Source organism: Galeopterus variegatus, unplaced genomic scaffold, assembly GCF_000696425.1.
Source record: "Galeopterus variegatus unplaced genomic scaffold, G_variegatus-3.0.2 Scaffold167, whole genome shotgun sequence".
Lineage (NCBI taxonomy): Eukaryota > Metazoa > Chordata > Mammalia > Dermoptera > Cynocephalidae > Galeopterus > Galeopterus variegatus.
This window is the reverse complement of record NW_007726278.1, coordinates 148,388-164,085: the sequence shown is the minus strand read 5'-3', so window position 1 is coordinate 164,085 and position 15,698 is coordinate 148,388. Positions and strand designations below refer to the sequence as shown.

Below are 15,698 nucleotides of genomic sequence, written 5' to 3'. Positions count from 1 at the left end.
AAACATGGCCTAGATGAGAAATGTTTCAGGAAAAACTGATGATTTAGCAATGTTGCTCCTTTTCAGAATCAACACAGAATCATTCCGGATGACTACACTATTTTCCACAATAGCACAGTAGTCAACTTAAACTTCTCAATCTAATTACAATTAAAATCCTTGGAACTCAACAAACACTGTGTAGTAATTATGACACAGAACTTTATCTTTCTCCATTCAAATATTATTCAATCATATGAAACAGCTAACGGTCGACATCGATGGATATTCATGCCAACTATAGTTCAGTAAATCCCACAAAGGACAATTACACTGAAAATATTAACAATGTAAGGGAGAATGTTATTAGAAAACTAATTATATTTTTTAAATAGGAATCCAAAGTGGATCTGAATCAAAATACATTCAAGAGGTTAAAGGTTCTCAAAAATATATTTAAAACAAAAACAAGACTGAAGTTAGTACACACAGAATTTTAAATATCTGATATCTATATTTCATACTACCTCATCTCCAAAATATAATCTCAGATACTTAACTCAGAGATGCCTTCATCATTCATATGTGCTAACAACTCTGCTCCTAGATGCTAGTTATTTCATACATTAATACATACTTTTTGTTTTTTTAAAGATCAACACAATAAGAAAGCATGCATACTCTGAGTGACTGTTGGTCATTATTGCAGGTTTGCTACAAAGTTACATCCTATACACTAACTTTGTTTTATGTTTGGTGGAAGTATATAAACAATACCAGCTTAAAAAATCATTCTTCAGAAGATTAACTTCATACAAATTTATTTTGTTTCCTAATCTAATTACTTTTGCATTTGTATGTGCAATTAGTTCATAAAGTTACAAATTTCATTATAAAAAACACACAAAATTAATTCTACTTTCAGGACCAGACTAGGAAATGCATTAGAAATTTTCTAAAATGTGGAATTTTGTAGCTGAGAAAAAGAAAAGTTAATGTAAAAATGATTGTTTCAAGAACATAGTGAAAACGTAGGCACACATTGGATTTTTTTTTACATGTAAATCAATTTTACTATACCTAAAAGATTAAAATATTCTTTTACTGACTTTCATGTACAATAACACTTCAAATCAGATTTAAGTAGTTCTAAATTAAGTCAATCATTAAGAGCTACTTACAATCCAGAAGGCAAATTGCTGGCTGCAGTGATACCAAATGAATACTGCATGGTTTCAACAAGGATAAAGTCAAACAAGGCTGACAAAACCCAGGAGCCCAGCAAAAACGACTAAAAAATAAGACAGGAAAAAAATTATAGAGATGAGTCTCCCCAAAACAAACTAACTTATTAATTTAGCTAGTACCAGCTCCAGTATATATTTAATTTTAAGAAGTTATTTGTTGTTACTAGAACAAACTTTTCAAAATTGTGGAGTAGAACAATATTTTTCAAACACATTAACTTCCATAATTTCCAAGTATGTTGAAAAAAAGATATTTATAGCAAGATATATTCTTAATAAGTAACACACAAATCATTAAGCAAAATAAGTGATTAGATTTTTTTTTTTTTCATTTTATTTGTCTGCTTGTTTTTGGCAGCTGGCCGGTACAGGATCAAACAGTGGACCTTGGTGTTATTAGCACCATGCTCTAACTAACTGAGCCAACCAGCCAGCCCTAGAATTTTATTAAAGTCAAATTCCTGATTAAAATTTTATTATCTCCTCACATCTAATATTATCTACTACTACTACTACTACTACTACTATTATTATTATTATTTATGCTAGTGGCTGCAATTTTAAATTTTTCTTTGGTTAATATCCATGTCTCAAATTAGACACAGAATCATGTAATTAAAAAGATATGTATAAATAATAATACCAAGTTTAATAAAATAAAACCTATTTAACAAACTTTTTTTTCTATAACCTAAGTAGCAAGGCAAAATACATAAAAACTTACTGCAAATTTTCTGCTTCCAAATCTTCTTTCAAATATCCTAAAATTATAAATAAGCAGGCTACTGCAGAAAGTATCTTTCAAATCAAGGCAAATTATTCTTCCACATATCAACCTCCAAATCTAAATGGGAGTTTAAAAAAGAAAAATAAATGAAAGATTTTCAGGTCTCTTCCTTAGCAAACTTATTACATTTATTTTACACTGTTTATTTTTTATATTCTAAGCAAAGTCATGATACACACACAAAAGGAAATCTAAATATGTGTATTCTCTAAGAAACAAGCTCAACTCTCTCATACTAAAAATTGCTTCCAACAATAACACAAAGGGTATTTAACAACAGAAAACTTCCTGTAAAAAAGTTTAGGACTATGTTTAGTATGATAAAAAATTACATATGTGAGCTGGAACAAAAGGCTAACAAACGTTCATTTCTACATTACTGAATAAAAGTTGTAACTAAAAAACAACTTAGACATAAACTTAAAAATATACATTTCTGAGCTTAATTTTAGTGATTAACCTACTTCATAGCAACTATGTACAAGACAATTTATGGTAACCACTGCTAAATATTACTAGACTTAAAATATTATTAGTTTATTTAAATCAACTTCTAGTTGGGTGAAAAACATAAAAGGAAATATACAAAGAAGAAAGAGCTACACAAAAGCCTATTTGGAGTCATCTTAAACATTTTCCAGATTTTTAAAGATAATCCCAGTGACGTAAAACATTTGGATCTTATTTCCCCTTCACAACTACCTTAAGAGATAGGTAAAAGAAATATTAACTCTACCTTTTCTTTGTATCTTTATTGTGGTAAAATTGACATAAGGTAAAATTTTAACTATTTTTAGGTGTACAGTTCAGTGGTAATGAGGACACCGACAACGTTGTACAAACATTACCACTATACATTTCGAGAACTTTTTCATCATCCCAGACAGAAACACTATATCCATTAAATGTTAACTCTCTATTCCCCTCCCCTTGGCTCCTGGTAAATACTATTCTACTTTATGTCTCTATGAATTTGCTTATTCTAGATACCTCGTAAGTGGAATCACACAATATTTGTCCTTTTGTGACTGGTTTATTTCACTTTGCATAATGTTATCAAGGTTCACATTGAAGCATACATCTGAATCTTATTCTCTTTTATGGCTAAATAATATTCTATTGTATACATATACCATATTTTGTTTATCCATTTATCTGTTGATCGGTATTTGGGTTGTTTCCACCTTTTGGCTATTGTAAATAATGCTATTATGAACGTTGTTAATATTAAACCTGTCTTAAGATAAAGAAAAAAAGGCACAAATAAAGTACTTTACTTGCTCAAATTATACAACCTGTACTCTTGCCAACAGAAATAATGAGAATACCAACTGTCAAAACATTTCACATCTGTCTTTATTTCTAGCAAGACAACAGGCAGTCTTTGTCATCAGTGTACTGCAAAGTATAAGGGCACTAGACAAGTTCAGGGATAGCTACTAGAGTTTATTTCACCAGCCAGCCTAGCTGAAGTGGGGGTCTACAAGTCTGTGTTGAGGCCACAGCTGAGTTCAAGGAGAAAGGGCACCATGATCAGGTAGGAATGACTATCATAGGCACACATGCGTCACATATGAGCCATCCTAAAACTAAACTTCTTTTCTCCCTAAGAAATTCTATGACTGCACCAGAATCACATTGAAACCTTAGGCCACACATAATACCACCAAGATGGTCAAATGAGAGTACACATAACAACACTTAGGAAACTGTCAAATATTTCACAAATAAAAGATAATGATGACTGTCATATTTGCAGAACAGCAAATTCAAATACCATGAAAGGCAGCTCCAAGTCTTCTATCCACACATTTAATAATTTATTTTTTATTGAAACACAGTTGATTGTACATCTGTGAGGTATACAAATATCAATACCTGTGTGTAATATGTGATGCTCAAATCAGGACAATTAGTATACTCAACATTACCCACATTTAATATTATAAAGAAAGTGTTCTACTCAAGTTCTGATAGCCACTAGGAAAACTTAGAGATTAAGGAAATTAAGACTTTATGATTACTAACATAACAAATTGTGTTTATAAAAACCCCACTGGATTTTTTTTTTTTGGTATTTTTTGTTTCTTTAGCTAATGACAAATAAAACTGGTAACTTGAGTGTTTTTTTTTTTTAATTTATTTATCATTATTATTATTTTTTTACATTCTAAGATGCTGTTGTGGACAGCTGGGAGGGAGAGGCAGAACGGAAACAGCAAAGACCTAAAGAAAATTGCAGATAGTATCTCCACTTTAACTGCCAAAATCTGGGAGATTCAGAACGTACAAAATAAAGCCCTGCATCAACTGCCCCTCCCGGACTCTTGTAATCTAGGCTTGCATTAGACTCAAACCATGCCTCCTATACTGTACTCCTAAGGGTCTGAGGCATTTTTCTGAAGTAAAATGCCTTTCTCTTTAATGAACAGTCAGCCCTTCTTTCAAACCAAACTGAAAATTCACACCCCTAAGGCTCTCCAGGGCAATCCTACCTACCCTCTACTGGTCCCTACTTCATTTAATATCCCCTGAGGATTTAATGTCCACTCATGTCCTACAGTATCACGTTCTTATGGGAGTATGTGTTTGGATTTCTCAAGGCAGAACTGAAACTCCTCACATCTCTATAGCGGCTTCTCTTTTATTTTTAAATCCAGGATTTGAATTTTTTTTGATGGCTGGCCAGTGTGGGGATCCGAACCCTTAACCTTGATGTTATCAGCACCACACTCTCCCAAGTGAGCTAACTGGCCAGCCCCTCTGTAGCAGCTCTGACAGCCTCTTAGGAGGTTTTAACAGGAGAGTGCGTCTACTCACATTCCTGGACAGAAGAGTGGTCCTCTTCCACCTAGGCAGGTCACCACCTTTAAAGCACAGATGCCTATAGAGTGGTGCTTAGCCAGATGAACCAAATTAACCCCAGAAATGAGAAAGGGGCCAACCCAGGGCCAGAAGGCCCTTACTTTCCTTTACAGCAGTGATTCTCAAAGTTGGCCCATCACTAGAAGTTCCTGGGGATCATTATAAAAGGGACACCAATGCCCAGGCCCCACCACCAGACTCTTTGACTCAACTCAGCTGGAATAGGGTGAGACCCTAGGGATATGGACACACACACACACACACACACACCCCACCCCCCCCCAGCAGAACAATGTTTCCAGTCATCAATGGACTACATATACAACAGTGCTCCTGTTAAGACTGCAATGACTATACCATACAGCCTAGGTGTGTAGTAGGCTATATCATCCGGGTTTGTGTAAGCATGCTCTATGATGTTCACACGACAAAATCACCTAACGATGGTTTTCTCAGAATGTACCCCCATCGTTTAGCTATGCATGACTGTATAAAGATACTTGTATATATACAAGGGTACTTCATAAAAAAATGAAATTAAAAGATAATATCTTTTCCACAAACATTTTGAAGACCCCATGTATATCTTTTTTCTAAGTTTCTCCAGGTGATTCTAATGTGTGGCCAAGGTTGAGAACCACTGCATTATAGCAACTGAAATAACACAGAAGCTATTTTGCATCCTGACAGAAAGCAGTAATATGGATAAATAACTGAAAGACCTTCATAGGGGCTTGGTGAAGCCAGCTGAGCAATGGTATTAATTATATCACTATGAAAAAAAGGTTTCAGTGTTATTTTTAAAAAAGGGGGGTGGGGGGATTATTATGCTTAAAATGGTTAATCAAGTACTAAGCAAAGAAAGATTGGCAGGTTACACACCAGAATTCACACCAATACTCCAACTCACAGACAAGACCCCAGCACTAGCATTTTCAATGATATCAGTCCATAAATCTTGAAAGCCATAGACTTCTGCTCTTTCCCACAGCAAAAACTCAAGAGAAATTTCCTACTTGATTTAACCACCACTATAAAAGTAATCATAAATCCACAATCTGTCACAGCTCAAAGAGCCTACATCATCTAATCAAATATTCAAAATAGGACAAGTTTTTGGAAATGTTAAGTTTGCATACTGATCCTAAAAAAAATGATTTAATATTGTTTTTAAAACTCGTTTGAAATTATAAATTGCACTTGCATGATAAAAAGTGAAACTGAAAATAGATGGAAAGCAAATCTAGAAAAAAAATCATCCTTCTCCCCTCCCTGAGGCCAGCAAAACAGAGCTCACCTGGAAGTCATTCTTGACTGCTTGGAGGTCATATACAAAGAACTTCTGGCAGTGAGGCAGGAGGAGAGCCAGCAAAAGGGACAGGGCACTGGGGACCAGCAAAAGACTCTTCGACAGAGGTGCCTTGTCTGGAGGGAAAAAGGAAACCACTTTAAGAATTTAAAAGATTTAAATTAAATTAAAAGATTTTTAAAACCACATGGGTGAAAAGCAAGAGAATTCACTTCTTTTGAATCAGAATGAAGACAAAATCCAGAAACTCCAAAATTTAGTTCTTACCAAAATACAGTTTCAAAACAACCACCTAAGTGATCAAAGGACACCGGAAAATGAGTGGAATTCATTGGCAGGGGCTTCACTGTCAGTTGGCTTTTATGAGACTGAACCAAGTTTATAGCCAGTAACTTGCACAGAACTCCTTTCAGAAAAGGGTTACCGAAGTGTTAAGAAACGGAAGAGTATGTTTTTATCAAATCGACCAGCTAGCTCCGGAGCATGCAAGAGATCCATAAACATAAATACATTTGTTTAAAAAATAAAAAGAGGTTAAGTGTTACCACTGTTGACCAGTGGCCTCCTGAGATTTTCCACCATGAGCACAATTGGAGCCTGAGTCAGTTTTCCTCACGCGACTACGCCTACACTAAAAGCAGTCGCACTGCTCTTGCTTCTTGATCTAATCATTTACGTATGATCTAACTACATTACCAAGGATATGCGGGATACTTTAGAAACAGTATAAATCTCTTCTCTCTTCCCTCTGATATAAAAGAGAGATAAGAAGAGCAGCAAATTTGTTTTCTACCGGCTCTTCACTTTTTTTCCCCAACAAAACATGTCAGCTTGAGACATCTAGGTGGCCTCTCCTCTCCCTCCTGGTCTTCCTTCAGTTCCCCCTCTGTGTTTTCGTGCCTTCCCTTCTCATGGATGCTGAAAGCAAGCCCCTGACGCTGCTCCTGAGCTAATCCATGGGACAAGACGAGGGCTGCAAGCAGGGAGGGGCCAGAGCCCGGAAGACCTCGTGTGGACACTTACTGTTGCTCATCCTTGGACACAGCACTAACCTCTGAGCATCAGTCACCTCACCTGGTAACTCCTAATTCTCAGGGCTAGTCTGAGAATGAAGCAAGGTAGTACATGAGAATGGCTAGCACAGTGCCCAGCCAGGATGGGCTCAGAAAAATAAAGTGGATCGAAATCTAGGGAAGCCACCGAAATAACGTTTTCCTTGGAAACAATCGCTTTACATAATAACCCAATAATATCCATAGTGTCAAAAGACTAGTATTGAGAATCCTCGTGGTACCAGCAGGTTTGGCTACAAAAGCATAGCTGAGATCTTCATAAAAGAATGAAATACTCAAGCTTAGTCAAAAACCTAAAACCCTCCTTTTTTCCTACTAATATCATTATTTTCTCCCATCCTTTTCTTATGAAAAATTTTACACTTAGAAAAAAGTGTGGTTTTAATTTCCACTGATGATCCTTACCCGAATCAAGATTTACACTAGGATTTACATAATGGTAATTTTGATGATGCTATCATTATTTTTATATTTTTTTAGCTGGCATTCTTCATGTAATAAGTTCCTGGGTTCATTCTCCTTTATTTGGGTATCACTCTATCCTCACAAATTTTACTTATTCAGTGTGTTACAATCAATAACATTATAATTTTTTTTAATGTCCCAGTGGCAGACCTTTCACCCACTCCCCCTCCTGTGGCCTTTCAACGTTGGCCCTCCATGCCCTGCTATGGCCACGCCCACGCCATTCCTTTCTGAGCACTTCCTTGCTCTCTGGCTCACATGTACTCTCTCCTAGAATTTCTCAAAGGAGCCCTGTTAGGGAATGTTAAGGAATGGTCTTTAGAAACCAAATCTGGACATTAGATCCAAATTACAGCTCAGTTTCCATATTCTTCCATTAGCCTAAGTGAACCATTTTAGCCCCAAAGGCTTTTCCCTCATGCCCACACACTACTATGAACAGTCAGGGTTCTGGACAGTTGTGCCTTCCCAACTACACTGGAGATCCCTGAAGGGAAGCCACATGATTTACTCTTCTCTACATCTGCCATAAAACCCAGCACAGCCCCCTGCACAAATGAAATGTTCAGATCATCAGCAGGCAAGACCACAGGAAAGTACCACTGATGGGGGCATTCTCAGATTCTGTGAGGTACACTTTGATCTTACTCAAAAGAAATTTCCTGGGGGTGAATTTACCAGTTACAGTCAATACTGTGGTTATTGCACACATTTAAGCATATAAAAAGTAGCCCAACTATTTCCTCTTTGGTAAGGTCCTGCAAACCTCTAAATTGGAACCACTAATAAAGTGGTTGCATACTCTCCTCATGACCAAAACGCAATCAAGACTCCACAGAATCTAAAATCTAACAGAGCTCCCAACTGCCTAGTACCTCAAAAGTACAGGAGAGCACCATGGCTGTGAGCTAGACCAACCTAAATTCTATCCTGAGTAATTTCAGCTTCAGTTTTCCTCGCCAGTAAAATGAGGATGAGAACCTATCTTAAAAGTGTTATGAAAAGAAAATGAAATAAAGAATGAATACAGGGAAAACTGCTCCTAGCACCAGCAACACCACAATCCCCCAAGAAAGTGGGCTTCCCTCATTAAAGGCGAGCTCATTATTGTGACAAGCTGAAGATGTAGCAGGGTGACTTAGGTGCACCTTAAAGGGGTGGCGAGATCAAGTTTCTTTCTTCAACTTGGACTTCCACCTGTGCTTGTGAAATGGGCCCCGTGTTTCCTACCTTTTCCTTACTGGAGAAAAACCACACAGCTGAGCTGCGAGACTTCACAGTACGTTCATGGTCTCAAATCTCAAACTGACACTCTCCACTGACCAGCAGTTCCACTGCTTTCTCTAGTCAGTCTTGTCTCCAACCTCGCTCCTCAAACGTCCTGACTTCACACCCCAACTGGCTTACATGTCACCAAGTGAAGAAAGAATTGCTTTGATATTCTCAATCATCCTCTACATATTAATCAGCACCTACTGTAAACCATGCATTTTTCTAGATCCTGAGGTACAGCACAAAGTCCTTACCTTTGTGGTGTTTACAGTCTACACAGGAGAGAAAAGAAAAGAAATCAAGATGGAGACATATTATGTCAGATGGAAATAAACGCTGTAGAAAAATTAAGCAGGGTAAAGCCAGGGGCTGTGTTATACACCAGTTATTCCTTGGTCTCCTCCCAGACACATGGTAGGATTGCTACCCACTCCCACTCCTGACTGAAGTTAGGTATGGCAATGTGACTTGTTTTGGCCAAGTAAATATAAAGTAAGTCACTACCAGGCAGATAGTTTAAGAGCCAGTGAATCATTCTTGCTCTTTCCCTGTGCCAGTACTCAAGACAGTGGCTGCCCTATCAGCCAGACACCTGAGTGCAGACAATAGCGTAGACTCCCCACTCACTGATAACTCACAGTGGAGATGTAGTGGCATCAGTGAGAAGCAAATCTTGTTGCTTTAGGTCCCTGGTGTTGTGTTGTTTGCTATCACAGCATAACTTAGCCAGCCCTGGTTCCAGGGTAAAACAGAATGCTATTGGAGAAAGAGAGGTACCATTTTACACAGGGGGGTTAGGGAAGACCCTTCTGATAAGGTGAGGTTTGAGCTGAGGCCTGAGGAATTGGGCCTTGCAGATATCTGGGGGAGGAGTGTTCCTGGTAGACGAAAAAGCAAATACAAGTGCTTTGGGAAAGGAACACACTCAGTATGATTAAGAAACAGTAAGGCTCCCACGGCAGCTAAAAGCAGGATAAGCCCAAGAAAGAACTGTTGCCAGTTACTGAGACAGCCCTTAATGTATTATTCAGATGCTGTCTTTACCATACCTGCAAGACCTTAGCACATCTTGCAAAAAGCTTCCAAATCCCATCTGCTAGGGCTCTACCACCTACACCAGCACTATTCAAAGTAACCAGTCTGCAAACCATTACCAGCCTACAATGAGGTAAGGATTTTGTGCCAAATGTAAATCAACACACTGCCTCCTTCAGGGATAAAGTCCTGCTATGAAAAAACACCACCTGAACTAAACGTGGTCTCCTCAAACATCATCTTTTTCATGAAATACCTCCCTGTAACTCTCTATCCCTTTCGTCCTGATTTATCTTTCATAGCACTTACCAGCAAAACTCAATAGTGATTCATCGACTCTGATTCAAACTGATTGTAAGATACACCATTATTTTTGATGCCACTAAAAAAGAAACACTGCCAAATATAATTCTAAGATGTCATCAATTGTAAGGCACACCCCAAGTTTAGAAATATTAAAATGTGAAAAAATGCATTTTAGAATCAAGGAAAATTTTTTTGTTTATTGTCCATCTCCCCTACCATCAGTCTCCACTAGAAGATAAGCTTCTTGAGGGCAGCAACTTTATCTGATATGTTCACTGTTTTAGTATCCTTCGTGCCTGTAATAGGACCTGGCTGGTAAAGGCAGTCAATAAGTGTTTGTTAAGTGAAAGGTGACTGATTTATAAGAGGTGCCCAAATACTCACTGGTGGGAGCAACCCAAGTGTCCACTGACAGATGAATGGATAAAGGAGTAAACAATACAATATTGGTATACAATAGAATTTAATTCAGCCTTTAAAAGAAAGGAAATTCTGACACATACAACAAAATGAATGAACCTTAAGGACATCATGCTAAGTAAAATAAGCCAGTCATAAAAAGATAAATATTATATGATTCAACTTATATGAGGTACCTAGAGTAGTAAATTCATAGAAACAGAAAGCAGAATGGTGGTTGCCAGAGACAGAGGGGAGGGAAGACAGGGGAGTTATTTAATGGGTGTAAAGTTTCAGTTCTGCAAGATAAAAAGAGTTCTGGAGATTGGTTGCACAACAATATAATTGTACTTAATACTACTGAACTGTATTCTTAAAAATAGTTAAGATTTTATGTTATGTATATTTTACCACAATTAAAAATTAAAACTAAAAATAAATGCATAATTAATGACTGATTCTACTTATACAACCATTTTAGTTCTGCCTAGGATTAAACAAACCCCTAAAAATACAGATCTGGTCACTTAAATCTGCAACTCTACCATTAAGTCCTCCTTTTAAGATAAGCAAAAATCAGATCCCAAAAACCTATGTGGAACGCAGTAAGATAATAAACAAATACTGAAGAAGTCCCACATCACAGGATAAGTATACGGTATTACTACGGACAGCAAGATTTACTGATTGGCTCAAGATTTACAGATCAACTCAAGATTCATGCATTTCACTATATGATAATTTTATCTCAAAACATAAAAACTTTAAACAATTATTAAATTCTAGTTAATAACATGCACGTGTTTAGGGAAAATGTAACTACAACATACTTTGAAATGAATCAAAAAAATAAGATGGATTGATCAAATGAATAGAGATGGATATTTGATAAAGCAAACAGTAAAATACTAATTGCAGAAGCTAGGTAGCAGGTATATAGGTGTTCACTGTACCACTCTTTCAACTTCTTGACATGTTTGAAAATTTTCATAATTAAAACATAGGGGGGCACAGTGAATCATAGAATTTGAGAGCTGAGAGGGACTTCAAAATACATGAAGCAAGAACTGATAAAATGAAATGAGAAACAGATGAATCCACAAATATGGTAACCAATAATACAAGTAGACAGAAAAATCACTGTTGTGGACTGAATATGTCCCCCTAAAATTCATAAGTTGTAGCCCAAACCCCCAATGTGACTATATTTGGAAACAGGGCCTTTAAAAAGGCAATTAAGGTTAAATGAGGTGAGGCCCTAATCCAATCTGACTGATGTCCTTATAAGAAGAGGAAGGGACACCAGGGATGCACATACACACAGAGGAGACCATGTGAGGACACAGTGAGAAGATAGACATCCGCAAGCCACAGACAGAGGCCTCAGGAGAAACCAAACCTAACAATACCTTGTTCATGCATTTCAAACCTCCAGAACCGTGAGAAAACAAATTTATTTAAGCCACCCAGTCTACAGTATTTTGTTATGGCAGGCTGAGCTGACTATTACAATTAGTAACGATGTAGAAGACCCGAAAAACTCCATCAACCAATTTGACCTCATTGACATTTATAACACTTCACCCAACAACAGCAAGTTACACATTTTTTCAGATGCATATGGAACATCCACCAAAATAGACCACATTCTGGGCCATAAAAGATACCTCAACAAATTTAAAGAAATTAAAATCATATGAAGTATGTTCCTTGACCACAACAAAATTAAATTAGAAAGTAACAATAGAGAGACACATGGAAAAATCCCTCATATATGTGAAAATTCAACAACACATTTCTAAATAATATCTGGGTCAAAGAAGAAGTCACAACGGAAATCAGAATATATTTTAAATAGAATAAAAAATGAAAGTACAACCAAGCAAACTTTGTGGGCTGCAACTACAGCAGTGCTTAGAGGGAAATTTATAGCATTAAATGCTTTTATTAGGAAAAGTTCTCAAATAATGATGTAGATTACACTCTTTAAAAAACTAGATGCTGTACCCCACAGATATGTACAATCAATATTGTTTCAACAAAAATAAGATAAAATAAAAAACTAGAAAAAGAAAAGCAAATTAAACCCTAAGCAAGCAGATGGAAAGAAATAATTAAGAGCAGAAATCAATGAAATAGAAAAACCAAAATATAATAGAGAAAAATCAATGAAACTAAAAACTGGTTTTTTGAGAGGATACACAAAATTGATAAACCTCTAGCAGGACTGATCAGGAAAAAAGAAGACACAATTACAAGTATCAGGAATGAAGGAGGGGACATCACTACAGATCCCAGAGACATTAAATGGATAATAAGGGATTGCACAGCAATGTGAAGGTACTCAATGCCACTGAACCGTACACAAAAAAAATAGTTAATGGTAAATTTTACGTTATATATTTATTATCACAACTAAAATAAATATTTTTTAAAGGATAAGAAGGAAATATTAGGACCATCTTCATGCCTACAAATTGACAACTTGGATGAAATAGAGACAAGTTCCTTAGAAGACACAACCTACCAAAATGCACTCAAAAAGAAATGGATAACTTAAACAGTCCTATGGATATTATAAAATTGAATTAATAGTTAAAAGTCTTCCAGCAAAGAAAACTCAAAGCCAGATGGCTTCATTGGAGAATTCTACCAAGTATTTAAGGGGAAAAGAATACCAATTCTATACGAACTGTTTCACAACACAGAAAACGAGGAAACATTTCCTAACTCATTTTATGAAGCTAACATTACACGGATACCAAAACCAGACAGAGACATTAAAAGGAATAACAACAACAAAGACCAATATCCCTTATGAACATGGATGTAAAATTCTCAACAAAACATTAGCAAACCAAATACAGCCATATATTAAAATAATATTTCATGAACAAATGAGGTTTATCCTGGGAATGCAAAGCAAACCAATCAATGTAATTCACCAGATATCAATAGATTAAGTACTAAACACATCACTTTGTGTACTACCTTGCTCCTAACACTCACTCCAACCACAGGGCCTTTACACCTGCTATTCCCTCTACCCAAAATGTTCTTCTCACATCTGACTTATTCTCCTTAAGTCCTCATTTCAAATAGCATCTCCTCAGATGGCCCTCTCTCATGACGTTATTTCTCTGGAGCACATCATACTGCTTTATTGCACAGTATCTTTCACTACTTGAAATTCTTTATTTACTTCTTTGTCTGTTTCTTTCATCAGAATACAAACTCTATGAAGGTAGTGGCCTTGTTTGTCTTACTGCTATATCCCCATCCTCAGAACACCAACTGGCACATACCAGCCTTTCAGTATGTAGTGAAAGAATGAATTACGTGGTTTAGTATATCTCAAAACAATACCCTCCTCAAATTTATACATATGAGAAAATTGTGACTGAGAGAGTAAGCTACCTACCCATGACCACAAAATATTTTAGCCTGGGTTCCCCTGAAGGTAAAATTTGAGGCAAAGGCTTACAGGCAGGCAGTTTATTTTGGAATGTGACCCCAGGGACCCAGGGAGCAGGAGTGAAGGACATGGGGAGGTAAACAGAGAGGGACAGTCCATACAAGGGTGCATTATCGAGTTGGCGATCACCATGACTGACAGATGTTACTGACAGGTGTTGGGTCCTACAGGACTTTCCAAGAAGCCTTGTGGGGACTAGCTGGTTAACTCAGTTGGTTAGAATGCCAGCTTGTAACAACCATGTCAGGGGTTCAGATCCCCATACCAGCCAGTTGCCAAAAAAATAAATAAAATGGCCAATCTACTTTTCTTTAAAAAAAAAAAAAAAAAAGAAGTCTTGTGAATGTGTCTCGGAACTATCACCCAGGGAAGAAACAGGAAAGCATTTTTATCCATCAGCTTCCATCCCTCAATAGTCTACAATGGCCATAAAAAAGAAGCCCCATGGGAAGAACAGAAAAATAAGTATAACCAAACCAGACCAGCTTATGCCAAACAGGACTAAGTAGAAAGAGATGGCATAAGAGGTGAGGCTGAGCACACTAAAATGGTGTGCAAAAAGAGGTGTCTGACATAATGGCTGGTGAGTGGCATAACCCAGACTCAAACCCTGACAATTTGACTACAAATACAACTATGTCCTATACTGCCTTGCCATACAGCTTCAGGGTCCAAAGGGAGTTTCACCTGCATGACTGATTTTTTGACAGTCATACACAGTCACAAACAACACTAACAGAAATCACTTTTATAAAACCCAGGTCACAAGTTCGGATCCCTATACTGGCCAGCCGCAAAAAAGAGAGAAATCAAAGTGGTGCCCTGTGTAACAAAAGTAAACGTAATTGTAAATAGAGATACAAAATGACCATAGTCTGTGGAGAGTGCAACACAGAGTTGTGGGTACTTGCTAAACGCTGAACTTACCAGAAGTTTAATATATATTGTATATATGTCATATATATCCAAGAAATCTATTTCTAGGAATCCAAAGTAATTATCATGGATGTGCACAAAGATTTTGCTATAAAGACGCTTATCACAGCTTTTTTTATAATAGTAAAAAGACTAGAAATATGAATGTCCAATAAAAAAAGGGGTAAATTATGTTCTATCCATAAAATGGAATAATAATCAACATTAGCAAATAGGTTGCAGAAAAATATGTTTCTATTTTTTTGTGTGTAGAAAAATATTTCAATGAGCCTTGAAAAAATGTTCTTAAATAGTAAGTGCAAAATATTTCTATTGGTATTTTATAATTTTTTAAAATAGTACTTAAATACCTAGTTTTTCTTAAAATATTAACAGTGGTAATCTCTGATCTGTTCATGGGAGGTTTTAACCTTTTATAAGAATCTATTTTTAAAATTAGAAAAAATAATTTTTTTTTTTTTTTTTTTTTTTTTTTTTTTTTTTTTTCCCGGTCCGGCAACGGACCGCAACCCTCAGTGTCGCGCCCATGCCGGACCGGGGCCGGCAACGG

The 15,698-nt window shown here is 36.6% G+C and overlaps 1 protein-coding gene across 2 annotated transcripts in view; it reads right to left on the bottom strand.

Annotated features, from left to right (window-relative positions):
* Positions 1-15,698, bottom strand: part of UBAC2 (UBA domain containing 2) — a 174,165-nt gene that overhangs the window by 140,251 nt on the left and 18,216 nt on the right. For both annotated transcript variants that reach the window (XM_008594759.1, XM_008594764.1), the window contains exons 2-4: positions 6,176-6,303; positions 1,951-2,070; positions 1,161-1,270 (exon numbers count right to left, since the gene is read on the bottom strand). In XM_008594759.1, the coding sequence (XP_008592981.1) occupies positions 1,161-1,270; positions 1,951-2,070; positions 6,176-6,303 (358 nt within the window). The remainder of the gene's footprint in view (positions 1-1,160; positions 1,271-1,950; positions 2,071-6,175; positions 6,304-15,698) is intronic.